A 14,943-nucleotide genomic window follows, 5' to 3' on the forward strand; every position below is an offset into this window, starting at 1 on the left:
CGCTCCCTTCCAGGAGGTAAGTGCACGCGCACCGGCGGAGTAGTCGTCCGGAGTACGGGGAGGGTGAAGTGTGAGCACTGGCTTGGGGGGCGGGACAGCCTGGGTTGGGCCGTGAGACCTCAAGAAATAGGGGGGAGGGGGCGTGTTTTCCGGGATTCGGGGCCACCAAGGTGTGTAGGGGCGGGTGGAGGGGTATGGTTCTCGGGGAATGGGCAGAGGACTGGGAACTCCCGATAAAACAGAAAGACGGGTGCACGGAAGGTAAGCTCTGGGGTTGGGGTTCCTAAGGTCGTGGAATAATGCAAGGGGGAGAAAAAGACAGCGCTCGGGGATACCGGGGGACGTGAGCAGGGGCGGCTTCTTCAAGAGACGAAGGGGGAGGAAGGGACGGGCAGGGAGGGAAGGATGGTACTTCCACCCGTCCCCACCCCCCGCCCTCCACAGCCCAGCCCCCGGGGCGTGGCGCCGCTCCGGCCCTCCCACTCCCCCGGACCACCCCGGCAGGGCCTGGCCCGGCCCGGCTCGGCCCCCGCACACCTCCCCTACCTCCGGCGCCCTCCCCCGTACCACCCGCCCCACCGCGTCCGGGGGAGAAGAAGTGGGCGCGGGGCCCACACGTCCCTCAAACTTCTTGCAAGTTCACTCCCACGCCTCCCGCCCCTTCGGCTCTCTGCTCCCGGGCCGGGAAGGCCCATGCCCGCCCCGGCCCCTCCCGCCTGGTTACATAAGGTCGCAGAGAAGCCGCCCCCGGCCCGGGCCTGAAGGGAGGGGCCGCACCGGTTCCCGGGAACGGCGGCCAACGCGGCTCTGGCCACGCGCCGGGCGTCCCGGGCTAGACGGACAGCGGGGCCAGCGGCGGCGTGGCGCACACGGTCTTGCTCCCCTCTCTAGCCCGCACCTCACCCACCCACCTGTCTCCCGGACCCAGGAGATAGGGGCGGGGGAGTCTGGGCCAGGAGTTCCGGGCCCTCCGCGTCCCCCTTGCCCCCCGGATCCGCTCACCTAGCTCTGAAGGTCAATCCGTCCGCCGCCCGCGCCCCGGGGCTCCGGCAACTTGTCCCAAGTTCAGGTGTCCGGCCCGCAAGCTGCGCTTGCCGCCCCCTCCCGAGTTCCTCCGGCTCGGCACCCCAAGGAAGGCCCGCCCTGTCCGCCCTTCCCGCTGCTGTCGGCGCCGCCGCCGCTCCCTACGTCTAGCCAGCGGCCGCCGCCTCCGCTGTCACCGAGCCCCGCGCCCGGCGCCCCGGCTCCCGCTGTCACTCCGCACGCACTTCCCGAGGCGCCCGGCAGAGGGCAGCACCCGCCCCGCGGCCCCGCCCAGCCCCGCCCCCCGTCGGCCTGCCGCCGCGCCCGCTGGGAAACGTAGTCTTTGCTGCAGCTCTCCCTGGCACGCGGGGATTTGTAGTCCCTCTCTGTGGGCCCAAGGCTGTCTACAGGGACTTGGCGTTTAACTTGGAACTTTATGCCACTTCGTTTCTTCTTTTTCTGCAAGTTTTCTTTCTCTTCTCAGTCAGTGATGTCCCGAACCAGAGCTCATCACTAATACACCCTGTGGCCTGTCTGACCCCAAGGAGAAACATGCAAGCATGCTGGGATCTTTCCCAGAGTCTGGGAAAGATGTAGGGCCCCAGGTGGTGTGCTGTTGTCCTAGTAACTCCTGGGTGGCAACCTCAGTCTCCCACCTGATGTGCAATGGGGTAATAGGCCTGCACTTTTAGCTCTGTCCCTTGGCATAAGGGGCAAGGTTGGGGTCAGCCTGGCGAGGGACAAGATAAAAGAAATGCGACTGTGGGATGGCGCTCCCCTCCCCCCCATTATGAGTTTTGCGCTTATGGCTCCTCCCTACCTGGGTCTCATCAGTCGGAGCTTGCTGGTAACCCCCACCACTATCAAAATCAGAAATATTCTGATCATTCATGTCCCCTTCCCCTGTTGAACGTTACAGGGTGCTGGGCCATCATCTTCTCGTCCACTGTTGAGGGCCAGCCCTTGCTCAAATACAGGCCCTGGGACAGAGAGGTGTCTGGGTGAAAATATGTTCGGCTTAACTCAGCTCAGACCTTCAGAAACTCTCCCGGAAATAGGTTCTGGTGGCATCAGCCTCCTCCTTAGAGGACCTGTGACTTACAAACGCACACACATAGGCATCCTCAGCACCTGGGATGCCTCAGGCAGCTCCTAGTGCAAACATGGTCCCACATAAGGAGGTGCGTTTGGGATTCATTTGACCCCCTAGCCACACTGCCAGTAGACATGTGTGTGGACATGCATGAAGTAAACCTGGTGCTAGTTTGGCAAGTTATCAGTACATCAGCAGAGCATTTCAGGTTGTCAGAGTAGGGCCCCTTTTCCCTTTGATGCCACTACCACTGTCTTCCCTCTCTAGAAAGGAGCTGTGAGACGTATAGGGTCCATCCCCAAGCCCTACCTTATGCTCCATTTCTCTTAGAATCCCAGTGACCCACCCAGAAACCGCAAAGCAACTAAGGGACAACCTGGTTCAGCAGATGCAAATTCACCCCCGAAATCAGCAGAAGCAAATCTCACTCCCCACTCCCCGAGACCAGGAGCGGCCTTACAGGCTACAGCTGCCCTCTATAAAACAACAGGCTGACCAACATGGAGAAGAACTATTTATCATTAGAAAAAGTCCAGAGTCCAGAAAAGAAAGCCTGAATCCAGAGGAGAAGCACAGAGAGAAGCCCCTGCAAGGTGGGGGGCTGAGAGGAAGAAGGGAGCCCGGGCATCCAGGCACTGAGTCTAGGCGGCAGTGGCGAAGCCCACCCTGTTGTTGCCCATGTCGTAGACGGAATAGTAGGACCTGAGGAAGACGTCCCCGAGGATCCAGAGGGGCTGGCCGTCCTGGGAGGGCAGGTAGGTGGGCTGGACCCCCATGATGCAGTAGCCATTGTCCTGCACGAGACAAAAGCACAGCACTCATTCATTTTGCTCACACCTGGACAAGGCATGGGGTGCACGTGCAGAAATTAGTGAGCCGGGGTGTCTGTCCCGGAGGGCTTGGGCCAACTGAGCTGCCAGCGCAGAGGCCGGTGGGAGGAATTTCTGGAGGGGAGGAATACAGTCTGCAGTGACCCTCTGCAGGGACTCTTCTCTTTGTGTCCTCCGCCCACCTCATCTCCCTCCTGCTCCCCATTTAGAGCGGGTCAGCCTGGTGGTCAAGCCTTTGAGGCAGACCAACTTGGATCCAAACCTTAGTTTCACCCTGACTAGCTGCGTAGCCTTGAGTGAGTTACCCAACCACCCGGAACCTCCAAGTGTTCACTTGTAAAATAGAAATTAGTATCTATCTCATTGAGTGTTGGGACAATTAAGTGGGACAGTGTAGACAAAGGGCTTTGTGCAGTGGCTGACCTTGCTAAGTGCACAACAAAGAGCCCAGTGCCTCTCCCCACTAATTAATAACAAGAATGAATAATAGATGACACTCTTCACAGCCTGGGTCCAGAGGAGGGCGTTTAGAATCGATGAGTGGGGAAACTAAATCAGTGCCACAGGAAGTCGGGAAATGGCACAAGGTAAGTAGACGGAGCGTTTCTGGCTCCTCACGCCTCCCTCCCACCCTGATCATGCCCCTGCTCGCTCAGCCTGTGGGGACCAAGACTTACGTTGAGGATGTAGGAGGAGGGCGGCAGAGGGAAATGCACCCCGTTGATGATGAAGGTGAAGGTGGGCAGGTTCTGGATGTCATTACAGTTCACAAGAAACTGCAGAGAGAGGAACAGGACCCAGGTGGTCTCATTGCCCACCCAAGAGTAGCTACCAACTTATCACCTCAGCCCCTCTGGCCCCAGGCTGAGCCCCAAGCCTGCTTTTGGACGGAGGTGGCGCCACTCAAGGAAAGTCCTGTGTAAGCACTGCTGGGACTACGTGTGTGCTCACATGCAGGGGACAGGTTTAGGGAGACCTGAGCATCCCCCCCCAAAAAAACCCTTACTTTTGCCCGAACCCCTGCCCTCCACCATTGGCAGGTTGAATCTGTGCCCCATCTCTGCTGCTGTCTTTTGAAAATACACAGGGCTGTGGAAGGAGTAGCTCATCGGTCCCGCAAAGGCAGTGGGAATGCATTATTTAGGCTAGCTGGGCTCAGGGGAGAGGAGGAGCAGAGGGCCTGGCCCCATGGAGGTCGGGGACAGGGGGATTAAAAAGTTATTCCCTGTCGCTCACCAGCTTGGCCCCCCTTTCCAGTTATTTCTCTCTTACTTCAAAGTCCAGCAGTTGTTCAAACTGTTTCCTCTGAGGAGCTGAGGCTCAGAAAAAGTTCTGCCTAGAAGGAACCTCCTCACAGCTCCTCAGCACAAGTACCTGCACCCCTGAATCAGGCTCCAGACCCCCACCCCAGTCATCCCAAGGGCCCACACGTCCAGTGCCTTGGGAAGCTTGAAGTATGGAGGCCAAGAGTCAGACTATTTCTGGGCTCCCAGGAGAGGCCAGCAACGCCTCCAGCAGACACACCTGTCCATACTGGTCCTCCTGGGCCCCCGTGGCCTGCAGAAGGGTGCTCACGTACTGCTGGGGCATGGTGAGCAGAGAAGTGCCTGTGTCCACGATGGCCTGGCAGCCCTGGGAGCACCAGCCGGAGGCCTTGCCGTCAATGAGGAACCTGAACGGTGAGATGAGCAGCTTTGGCACCCCCAGCTCAGGTCAGCTGGGGATGGGCTTTCCCCTTCCTCTGTTGTCCGCCTCCAATCCCTTTTCTGCAGGCTGAGCTGGACCTTGAAACTCTAGCAGAGGGTAGCTGTGGCTTTATGAGGGCAGGCCTGAAGAGGGTAGGGGGTGCTCTGTCCCAGCCCCTCGGCGATACCTGGCTGTGTGTGTGACATGAAGCCAGGTACTTCATGGCCTGGCTCCAAGGAAGTGCCCACAACCCCAGGCCCCGCCAAGACTTACTCCTCGACGCCAATCTGCCAGTAGAGCTCATGGGTGACTGGAGCCCAGTGGATCTGCCCCCTGTACAAGCTGTTGTCCACACCCCCGAAGACGACTGCCCCTCCATTCTGAGAACCCTGCTGGCTGCAGGAGGCAAAGGGAAAGGTGAGTCAGGGAGTGGCTGTGAGAAGGGACTTCCCTGGTAGCTGAACTTGAGTGTGGAACTGGGGGAAGCTCCTAAAGGCTAAACTCAGGATCATTGTAAATGGAGGAAATAAATCAGCAACATTAGTAACAGGGTAGGTAATATGGTTGAAAGTCTGATTCCAGTTTTTAAGCTCCAGATGGGAGATGCTCTCTCTACAAGGTGGTTGGCTAATCCTCAGGGGAAAGAAGAAAAGTCCATTCCAAGCCTCACACCCCCTCCCACCTCCTGTCTCCCAGGCCCACCCACAGAAATAATTGTGTTTGCTGGTGTTTGTGGTGAGGATAACCGCTTGTTAGGAGTTAATGGTGGACCTTGACCAGAATCTGGGCCTGGCTGTTATTCCAGGACCTAGCAAGAACAACAGATCAAAGGAGACGAAGCGATAGATCGCAATACAAAAGAGGTGTCCAGGTAGTAAGCATTGGGTCAGAAGGAAATGAGCTAACTGGGGATCTGGGCAGGAGGTAAACCCAAGAGGTGTTAAGAATCAGCAGCAATACTCAAAGCAAGCTGGGCCAGAAGAGGGAGCAGTGCTGGGGGGAGTGGGCTGGGGACAGAGGCAGGGATGGGGGAGCAGTCAGCAGCCTGGGAGGAAGGGCCCTGGAACAGAGTGGCTGGGGCCAAGTGCCTGCTGGGAGGCCTCCAGATCCCAAAGGATGGAGCCTCAGTTGTCCAGGATGAAGGAAGCGGGGAGGGGCTGGGACCTGGGGACCCCCGGGCCATTCCTCACTTGCTGAGGTAGAAGCTGAAGACCGGGCTGGTGAGGGCACCCTTCTGCAGCATGCCCTGCAGGGCCGTGGTCGCCCCACCCGTGGCCAGGGCTGGGTAGGCCATGCCCATGATGCCGTCAAACTGAGCGTAGACGAAATTGGTACCCGGCTCATTCTCACTCAGGCCGAACTCCTGGTTGGGGACCTGGATACTCTGGACCTGGAGGGGACACAGAGCATACAAGGTGACAAGTGTAACTCTACCTACTCCCTCCCAGACATCCCCAGAGACCCCTCAAGACTCATTCTTCATCCTCCACCTGTCTTCCTTCCTCCTTGACAGGTCTTGCAAGAGCCACCTTCTTTTCTGGATGGCCTTCCCTGACCACCAGCACCCCTGTCCCAAGGGCCAGGTCATCCCATTCATCATGGTGTCCTCAGTGTCCTGCCCGCAATGGCCCTTGCTGAAGGTTCAATGAGTGAACGAATGGGCCCTGACTGTGCTGATTTCCTGTCCTGTGCAGTGGAGCACGAGGTGTTTTCCAGATTGTTCAGGGTCTCCGAGGCCTGTGAGGTTAGAGCCCACGTCCTGGGTGGGAACGGCAGCAGCATCACTCACCGTCATAGTGTCGTAGCCAAAGAAGCCAGTGAGGCTGCCACTGCCGTACTGCAGGGAGAAGGTCTGCCCGTGGGTGGAGTAGGTGGAGGACCGCCTGGGGTCGAAGCGGTTGTGTCCAGCTGCAGGGAGCAGGAGGATTCCGGACGTCAGGCTGGGGCATGGGGGGCTGCCCTGGCTCTTAGGCCTGTGTTCACATCCTGTGGCCTCAACATACCCTGCCACCCGTCACGGGGTGGCCAGCCCAGGTCCCCAGCTTTCAAAGGCCCATGGGACTGGCCAGCCTTGGCCTCTGACCTACAGACTCTGGGGAGCCCTAGGGCTGTGATCTCCCTGTGGGCTGGTCGCACAGATCCATCTCTGTCTCCCCGGCCCCAGCAGGTCAACGGGCACACAGTGAGTGCTGATAAATGACTCTCCAGGACCCTTGCTTTCCCCAACCCTCACCAGGCCAAGAAGCTAGCCACTCCAAGGTCCTGAGATCATCTAGGGTGGGGCCAAGGGGAGACCCTCTGGACTACAGGTGTGAGGACCCAAACCTCAAGGCTCTGACAGAGACCAGGGCAGCCTTAAGAGAGTGAACATCATCTGTCTCCAAATATGTCTGCAGGGCGGGGCCTACATCTTCCCACGTGCCCTGCAGACACTCAGTGAGAACTTAGTAATGAATGGAGCAGAGTGGAGTGGGCGGCAGCCGATGAAGGAATAGGTATTGGTGAGCAGGGAAGGCAAGGCAGAGGTGCCAGTCCCAGGACCAGCTGCCTCCCTCTGGCTTGGACATGCCATGTGACCCTGGACAAGTCCCTGGTCCTCTCCAGGACCGGATCTCCCCCCAGCAATCCCTGTGAAGACTGCCCTTCCCCCGAGGGTGTCAGTGCCCTCCCCTGCCCACCGCCCTCCCTGCCCAGCCCAGCACTCACTGCAGGCCTGGCTCTGGCAGTACACAGAGGGCACCCACAGGTTGGAAGAGCCGGTATCAAAAAGAACCAGGAAGTTCTGAGGCGGGGTCCCGATGCTGATCTCACCGAAGTAGGAAGCCTGGGGTGGGGTGGTGGAGCAGGCTGTTAGCTCCACCCAGCATCCCCCCCAGCATCCCCAGGCATCCCCCATGGGCAGAGCAGAGGACGGGCCAGCTCCTGCCCTACAGCCCCTACCAGAAGCAGGGCCCTGAGCCTTCCCTTCACACTTGCCCAGAGCCCACAGCCCCTCAGCCTGTGCCTGCCCAGGGCGGCTGCAGAGGTCTCGTGGCTGAGCTGCCAAGTCAGCCAAGCCCCCTCCCATGCTCTGTCTGAGGAATGGGGTCCAGGCTGGCAGGTCTGAGAGAAGGGAGCAGGAGTTGGGGGTGGGTGGGGTGGAAGGGTGCAGCTCCCTGCCTGGGCTTTTAGCCTTTGGCAGCAGGGAGAGGGCTACCCCTGGGAGGGTCAGGACTCACATCCATGTAGGCCATGGGCTCACGGGCCACGCTGAAGTCACTAAAATGGTACTTCTGAACAGGGTCGTACTTGTGGGTCTTCAGGAACTCCTCCAGTAAGCCCTTCTCCTTCATGGTTTCGCGGACGGACTTGAATTTCTTCAGGGGGATTCTGCAGGAGGTCTGTGCGTCAGGGCAAGGTCCTCCCTCTCCTACAGCACCTCCGATCGGTAGCCGCAGTCTCCTTCCCTGTCTCTCTAACTGTGGGCCTCATCCTCCCCGCCACTCTGCACCCTGTGTCTGTCACTTGTGTTTGTGGTTTCTCCTTTCTCTGCTTGTTTCTCTCTGTCTCTCTCTGTCTCTTAATCCCTCTGCCTTTCTCTTTCTTCCCCTCTCTGTCCCTTTCTTTCGAAAGTCTTTTCAGGACTTGCTCCAAGTTTCAGGAAACAATTTCCTTCACCCATGATGCTCCCTCCCCATCTCAAGGGTCCTCATCCCACCCTGGCCCTCTGCTCTCGAATATCCTATGTGTTCCTTTCCAGGAAGAGGTGAGGGACTTCAGGCATTACCCTTTGCAGAATATGGGCATTTTTACAAGGTTTTAGAGATGACAGACTTCATCCCAAGGAGAGTCCTCTCCTGTGGTGGCCGACAGGCACCCGGCACCAGCTGACTGTGGCAGATTGTGGGTGCAGGGGAGCAGGGCTAGACTGGGACTTGGAAGGCAGGGTCCCAGTTCTGCCTCTGCTGCTAAATATCTGGTGGGGCCAGTTACTGCTCTTCTTGGATGCAGGAACCATGGGGAAATAGGCCTGCATGGTTTGGAGCCCAGGTCAGCTCTGGAATTGGGGCTTAAGAATTAGGGGTTTCTGCCCCTATCACCCTGGGTTACCCCACTCCTGCTTGGAGCGGGGTGGGGGACCTTCACGCTGAGCTATTCACAGCAAGCTTTTCTAACCACTGCTACAGAATTTCATGTTACAAGGAGTTTCTAAGATGATCCATCTCTCCATGTAGGGGATCACTCTGAGAGCTGAGATGTGGCTGCTCCAGCCCTCTGGGTGTCCTGTGAGCCCTGACCCTCACCCCCTTTCTCCTGACGTCTCAGCACGTAGAGACTACATTACTGATGTTGCTGCTTAGTGATTGTATCATCTGCCAAATGTTTAGCAAATGTCTCCCTACCCAGAGATAACTGTTCTTTTCTGTGAGAGGGAGCCACAGCTGCCACTCAGGGTCTGTTGGAGCAGCAGACACCCCTCTTCTCTGTTTTGGGTCCATCCTTTCTCCCTGTGACTGGATGTTTCCCCGGGGGGCAGAAACGGTGTCCCCTGCCACCTGTAATTCCTGTCCTACCCGCTCAGGGATGCTGTCCTGCCCCTGGCAGAAATTCTGGAGCAGAGGCAGGTGGGGTACCCCCCACCACCAGGCCACCCCTCGCAGGGCTGCAGTCTCCTGCCCAGGCTCCCGCACCCGCCACCAGGCCCCAAACTCACTTGACCACCTTCGCCTCCAGGAGCTGGAGACAGAGCAGGACCACCACCATCCACTTCATGATGCCGATTCCCGACGGGCCACAGAGCAAAGGCCACTCCGAGCTGGACACTTGCAGGTGAGTGAAAGTGTGAGCCCTCCATCCTTTATACCCCCAGCATCCAGAACAGTCCCTGCCGCCCTGCCCTGGGCAAGCATGACCTCAACCCCTGCCGTGGCCCGTGCTCCGTGTATCAGTAGTTTCCGTGTGTTTTCCCTCTCGAGGGTGGCCACAAAGGGCTTTTCATCGTATTGACTTTTCGGTACAAGTAGGGAGGCCAGGAGGCACGAGCGATAAGAAAGAACAAAGTTGAGGTGGCAAAGGTTACTTCTTGCCCAAGAATGAGAGGCGTGATGTGGGCATTTGGGCACGAGGGCCAGAGAAAGGCAGCCCAAGTGGGGGCCTAGGCCCTGGAGGTGCGTTTCCCATCCTCAGCACTTCTGACATTTTAGAATACATAACTCTTTGTTGTGGGCAGTGCCCTGCGCACTGCAGGTTGTTTAGCAACGTCCATGGCCTGTGCCCACGGGATGCCAGCGGCAGCCCCCCAGATGTCTCCAGGCGTTGCTAATTGTCTCCTTAGGCCACAATTGTTGAGACCTGTTGGTTTATGGGTGATAGGCTTGGAGGTCTGACTCAAGTCCTGGCTCCCAGCACCCCAAGCCGTTGGGGTGGGGGGCTGCAGTTAGGGGTGCTGGGGGATGATGGGGTCAGTGACCAGGATGGTGGTGATGCTCATAGTGGTGGTGAGCGTGGTCCTCGTGGTAATGATGGTGGCATCGGTGGCACTGACGCCGGTGGCGGGGTGGGATGCCAGTGGCTGAAATCAGAGCTCTTCGGGGCAGCTCTGGAGGCTTTCAAGGTCAAATGGGGCATTTGGAGAAATTCTTGTTACCATTCACCAAGTTCTCATGACACACTTGTTGGGAAAGCTGAACTGGATTCTGGCCGTGCCCTTATGCGAGTCTGGGACAACAGGAGGCTTAGGGCAGGGACACGGAGAGAGGGGACGTGGCTGGCTCTTGCTTCTTTCTGTCACTGTCTCTCTTCTCCAGCCCCACCGCAGCTCCGCCTCTGATTTTGGTTTTCCTGAAATGCTTGTGTCCCCTGTCACTCTCCTCCCAAGCCCTTGTCAGCCCTTTGTCCTGCCCCCAGATCTGGTCTATCCTGCGCCTCTGTCCCTCATCTCCAGGCCCTACCTGCTTCCCAGCTACAGGCTTCTCATTGCTTAAGGTGACCTGGAGCTGGCCCAGCACATTAACCTGGCCCAGGAGAGCTTCCCATCTTTGGGTGAGTGGAAAAAAAGCTCCCATGCCAATACCCTCTCTGCCACCTGGTACCCCACACTCAGGGCTCCAAACAGATTTGTTAGGCCCTCAAGCCCCAGGCAGAAGGCCAAGACTGGGCCTGCCAAACACCAGTATAACCCAGCCAGTGGGGGATTTTCCACTCTGGCCACCATCAGCACTGCCCAGCCAGAGCCCTGGAGCCTCCCCTAGCCCTGTGATTGGGGAGGGGAAGGAGGGAAGACATCAGAGGTCTGCCCAGGCCTGGCCTGGACAGGGAGGTACCTGCCTGATTGTGTCTCAAGGCCAGATCATCTCCCATTCCTCCTTGTAGTTCCCAGGGACACAATGGACTCTGGGGTTGAATGCCTTCCCAGGGGCCGGGGATCTGCAGATTTGGAAGTGAAGGCAAAAGAAAGTCATAGGATCCTTGGAATCTGGCCACATCCTCTGAATACAGCAGAGTCCACGGGATCCCCCATGTCTTGCAAGGCCTACCGGGTGCCCCAGCATGGGCTTCCAGGGACCTTACCTTATTGGGTAGGACCCTAGGGGGTCTGATGGCTGCCAGGCCAAACTTCCCCAGCCCCCCGTGGCACCACGTCCCTCCTGAGCATCCCTGGCTTACTGTGTCAGGCCGGGCATCCTGCTTGTCTACTGGGCCTTGGGGGTCTGCAGCCCCTGCCTACCCAACCTGACCTGACAGCTCAGTCAGCCCCCGCAGCACCCCCAGACATCCCTAATCCTAGTCTGCCCTGGCCTGCCCCTCCACCGCCCAGCCCCCTTCCTGGAAAGCTCACTTCTTTCCCTTCTGCGTGTCCAAATTCTGCCCATCCTTCAGGGCCTCCCCTCCTAGAACCAGGGATGTGCAGAGTCTCAGGACACCTTGGAAGTCATCCAGGGTCACCCCCTACCAAGGACAGGAGCCCCAGGAGGCATGATGCATTGGTTCCCACCCAAGTTCATTTTCTTTTTTTAAAAGATTTTATTTATTTATTTTTAGAAGAAGGGAAGGCAGATGGAGAGGGAGAGAAACATCCACATGAGAGAAACATCAATTGGTTGCCTCTCCTATGCACCCTAACTGGGGACTGAACCTACAACCCAGGCCTATACCCTGACCCGGAATCGAACCAGTGACGTTTTGTTTTTTGGGATGACACCCAGCCAACTGAGCCACACCAGTCAGGACCCAAGTTTGTTTTCTACCCTTAAACACTGCACACCCAACCGTGCTGCCCCCTGGGGACCGGATCTCATGCTGTCTAGGATCAGCCTCCACTTGCTCCCTGGTGTGTTTCCTCCTTCCATAGACTGAAAGCTCCCAGAGGGCAGAGCCTGCACCTTCCACCTCCCTGGGCCTGGCCCCGAGCTCAGGAAATCCTGATCAGTATGTGGAGCCCATGGGGTTGTTCCCCATGAATCTTGGTTATACTCCTGCACCCCATTACCCCAGCGCTTGGATTTCCACCCCACGCTCCAAGGGGTCTTGTTAAAATCCAGGCCCTGGGACCCTCTACAGAGTGATAGTCTCCCAGGAAAGAGGTATTTTCTCATCACCCTCTGGCTTTATTGCATCTCCTTCTAAGCACCACCTGCCTCAAAACTCATCAGAGTCCTCCCAGTGGCTAACCAAATAAAATCCAGTCATCATCCCGGGCTTCGTGACACGCTCAGTCTGGTCCCTTCCTATGTTTCCATTCCCATCTTCTGTATCTAACCTGCAAATACTCACTGTGACCTCTTTGTTTCCTTTCGAGGAGACCCACTATTTTTCAACCTCCATCCCTTTACCTATGCTGTGCTCGCCATCTGGAACAGCCTTCCCAAGCCTCTCCTCCTGTGAGACCTTCTCATCCTTCAAGACTTGCTACAAATGTCACAGTCTCTGTACTATGCCCTCCTACTCTCAAACTGACCCCAACTGTGGAGGACATTGCTTTCCCTTCCCTTATGGGATTTATTTCATACCATCTTATATCCCAGTGACTTGCCCAAATCCTACCACTTGTAGCTGAAAGAGCAGGCCTCTTCCTGCACATGGTTCCATAAACAGCTCGTTCGTCTTTCAGAGTGTCTGCAAAAGTGACACTCATTGCCGAGAATGTCTCAAGAAGAGGTGGCAACTACATAGCATGCACACTGCCACTGGTAGTCCTTCACCCGTGGCAGACATCACTAATCAAACCTAGCACTCTTTCCCATAGTGCTGAGACATGGCCTTAGGATCCTTTTCAATCTACTGCTCCATGCAGACATTCTCAGTCAATCTTGAAATGACATTCCCTAGCCCTTCAATGGAGGGTTTTTAAAAAAAAAAAAAAAATTCTGGATTCTAAATTGTACTTAGGATTGTATACATATACCACCTTTTAGAAAAATCAAGGCAAGTTGAAACTAGAACTATTTGTACCATTCTAAATTATCTTCTAGTTCTTACTGTGCACACTTTGGTTTTAACATAGATGTAATCAGTGTGTAAATGTGCTTGTCACTTAAGATTACTACATACACATTTCCATGCATTAAGATAAGCTCCATTCTTATCACTTTCAGTGGCTGTACAGTGCTCTATCATCATGGTAGCTAGGATTGCTTAACCCTAATTATCTGGGTTAGTTCCAATTTCTCACTACTATCAATAGCTCTTGAGCTCACAAACTAAAAGTCATCCAGAGGAAGTGAGTAGTGAGCTTCTCATTATCAGAGTCATTCAAGCAGAGGCTAAAGGAGTACCTTCTGAGGAATATTGGGAGAGGGGTCTCTTGCAGCAGGTGTAAGATTGAGCCAAGGATCTGAGTTTCTCTGTGTATTACAACCCCTGAAATAGGGGTCACTCACAGAGCTAAAAGACCTCAGCGTGAAGAACACTTGACTTGGGGTGGTAAACATGCAGTACAATATACAAATAATATATTGTAGAATTGTATACCTGAAACCTACATAATTTTTAAAAATTTATCTATTGATTTTAGAGAGAGGGGGAGGGGAGAGAGAAAGAAACACCAATTTGTAGTTCTGCCCATCCACGCACTCATTGGTTGATTCTTGTGTGCACCCTGACCAGGGAATCGAACCTGCAACCTTAGCATATCAGGACGATGCTCTAACCAACTGAGGTACCCAATCAGGACTTCAACCTATACGATTTTATTCACCAATGCCACCCCAGTAAACTCAATTTTTAAAAAAAGACCTCAGTTCTAGAGACAGGTACTCTGCAAACTTTGTCTTTGGCAGCTGTCTATGTGAATTTTAGTTACAGCTTCAGCTGTTATCTTGGTTTTATAGTTTTCTCCTTAAATTTTCTATGTGTTTTATACTTACACCTAATCTATTGAGGACATACTGGCCCTGAGTTTATTTTTTCCCAAGTTCAAGAATTTATGCTTTCTTTTTTTTTTCTTTTTAAAAATTTTATTTATTGGCCCTGGCTGGTGTGGCTCAATGGATTGAGTCCCAGACTGTGAACCGAAAGGTCGCCAGTTCAATTCCCAGTCAGAGCACACACCTGTTCTGTGAGCCAGGCCCCCAGTAGGGGGCGTGTGAGAGGCAACCACACACTGATGTTTCTCTCACTCTCTTTTTCCCTCCCTCCTCCTCTCTAAAAATAAATAAATAAAATCTTTTTAAATGTTTAAAAATTATATTTATTGATTTAAGAGAGAGAAAGAGACGTTGATTTGTTGTTCCACTTACTTCTGCATACAGTGGTTGATTTTCGTATGTGCCCTGACTGGAGATCGAACCCACAACCTTGGCGTGTCGGGATGATGCTCTAACCAACTGAACCACCTTGGCCAGGGTCTTCCCTTTTTATGCTGATATAATTTTTGACTTACAGAAAAGTTGCAAACATAATACAGAGAGTTCCTGTATACCTTTCATCCAGAACCCCCTAATGTTAACATCTTACATCATAACCGTAGTACAATGATCGGTCACACCCTGAAAGCCAACCCTGATCTAATACTAGTAACCAACCTGTAGGCCTTATTTGAATTTCATCAGTTTTCCCGCTAATGCCCCTTTCTGATTCAGGATCCACTCTAGGTTCTCATGCTGCATTTAGTTTTCACGTCTTCTTAGTCTCGTCTAATATGTGACAGTTTCTTTGTTTTTCTACGTCTTTTATGACCTCGCTACTTCTAAAAATGACTGATCGTTTATTTTGTAGAATATCCCTCAATTTAGGTTTTCTGATGGTTTCCTCATCATGAGATTGAGGGCATGCATTTGGGGACAGAGGTGATATGCGCTACTCAGCACGTGTTTCAGGAGGTACGTGATGTCT

At 55.0% G+C, this 14,943-nt stretch overlaps 2 protein-coding genes across 2 annotated transcripts in view; both read right to left on the reverse strand.

Moving 5' to 3' along the window:
- The window catches only part of TFEB (transcription factor EB), a 44,388-nt gene extending 43,121 nt beyond the window's left edge, over positions 1 to 1,267 (reverse strand). The window contains exon 1 of the mRNA XM_024557758.3: positions 1,003 to 1,267. The gene's annotated coding sequence lies outside the window, so the exon portion shown is untranslated. The remainder of the gene's footprint in view (positions 1 to 1,002) is intronic.
- A 1,350-nt stretch (positions 1,268 to 2,617) lies between these two features.
- Positions 2,618 to 9,484, reverse strand: PGC (progastricsin). Its single transcript, XM_024557757.3, has 9 exons — positions 9,326 to 9,484; positions 7,851 to 8,001; positions 7,339 to 7,456; positions 6,422 to 6,540; positions 5,823 to 6,022; positions 4,906 to 5,028; positions 4,471 to 4,618; positions 3,624 to 3,722; positions 2,618 to 2,910 (listed from the first exon to the last, which is right to left on the reverse strand). Exons 1-9 carry the CDS (start codon positions 9,382 to 9,384, stop codon positions 2,758 to 2,760), a joined length of 1,170 nt encoding a protein of 389 aa, XP_024413525.2. The 5' UTR covers positions 9,385 to 9,484; the 3' UTR covers positions 2,618 to 2,757.
- Between the last annotated feature and the right edge of the window lie 5,459 nt (positions 9,485 to 14,943).

The sequence above is a fragment of the Desmodus rotundus genome, chromosome 11, assembly GCF_022682495.2.
Source record: "Desmodus rotundus isolate HL8 chromosome 11, HLdesRot8A.1, whole genome shotgun sequence".
Classification (NCBI taxonomy): domain Eukaryota; kingdom Metazoa; phylum Chordata; class Mammalia; order Chiroptera; family Phyllostomidae; genus Desmodus; species Desmodus rotundus.

What these genes read in the sequence shown, in the direction of transcription:
- PGC (XM_024557757.3), bottom strand. Translation starts at nt 9,384, where the DNA reads ATGAAGTGGATGGTGGTGGTCCTGCTCTGTCTCCAGCTCCTGGAGGCG. An exon ending in TTGGCTACGACACTATGACG is followed by an intron (nt 6,023 to 6,421) that starts GTGAGTGATGCT and finishes TGTCCCCTCCAG; the next exon opens with GTCCAGAGTATCCAGGTCCC. An exon ending in TGGCAGATTGGCGTCGAGGA is followed by an intron (nt 4,619 to 4,905) that starts GTAAGTCTTGGC and finishes CTCACCGTTCAG; the next exon opens with GTTCCTCATTGACGGCAAGG.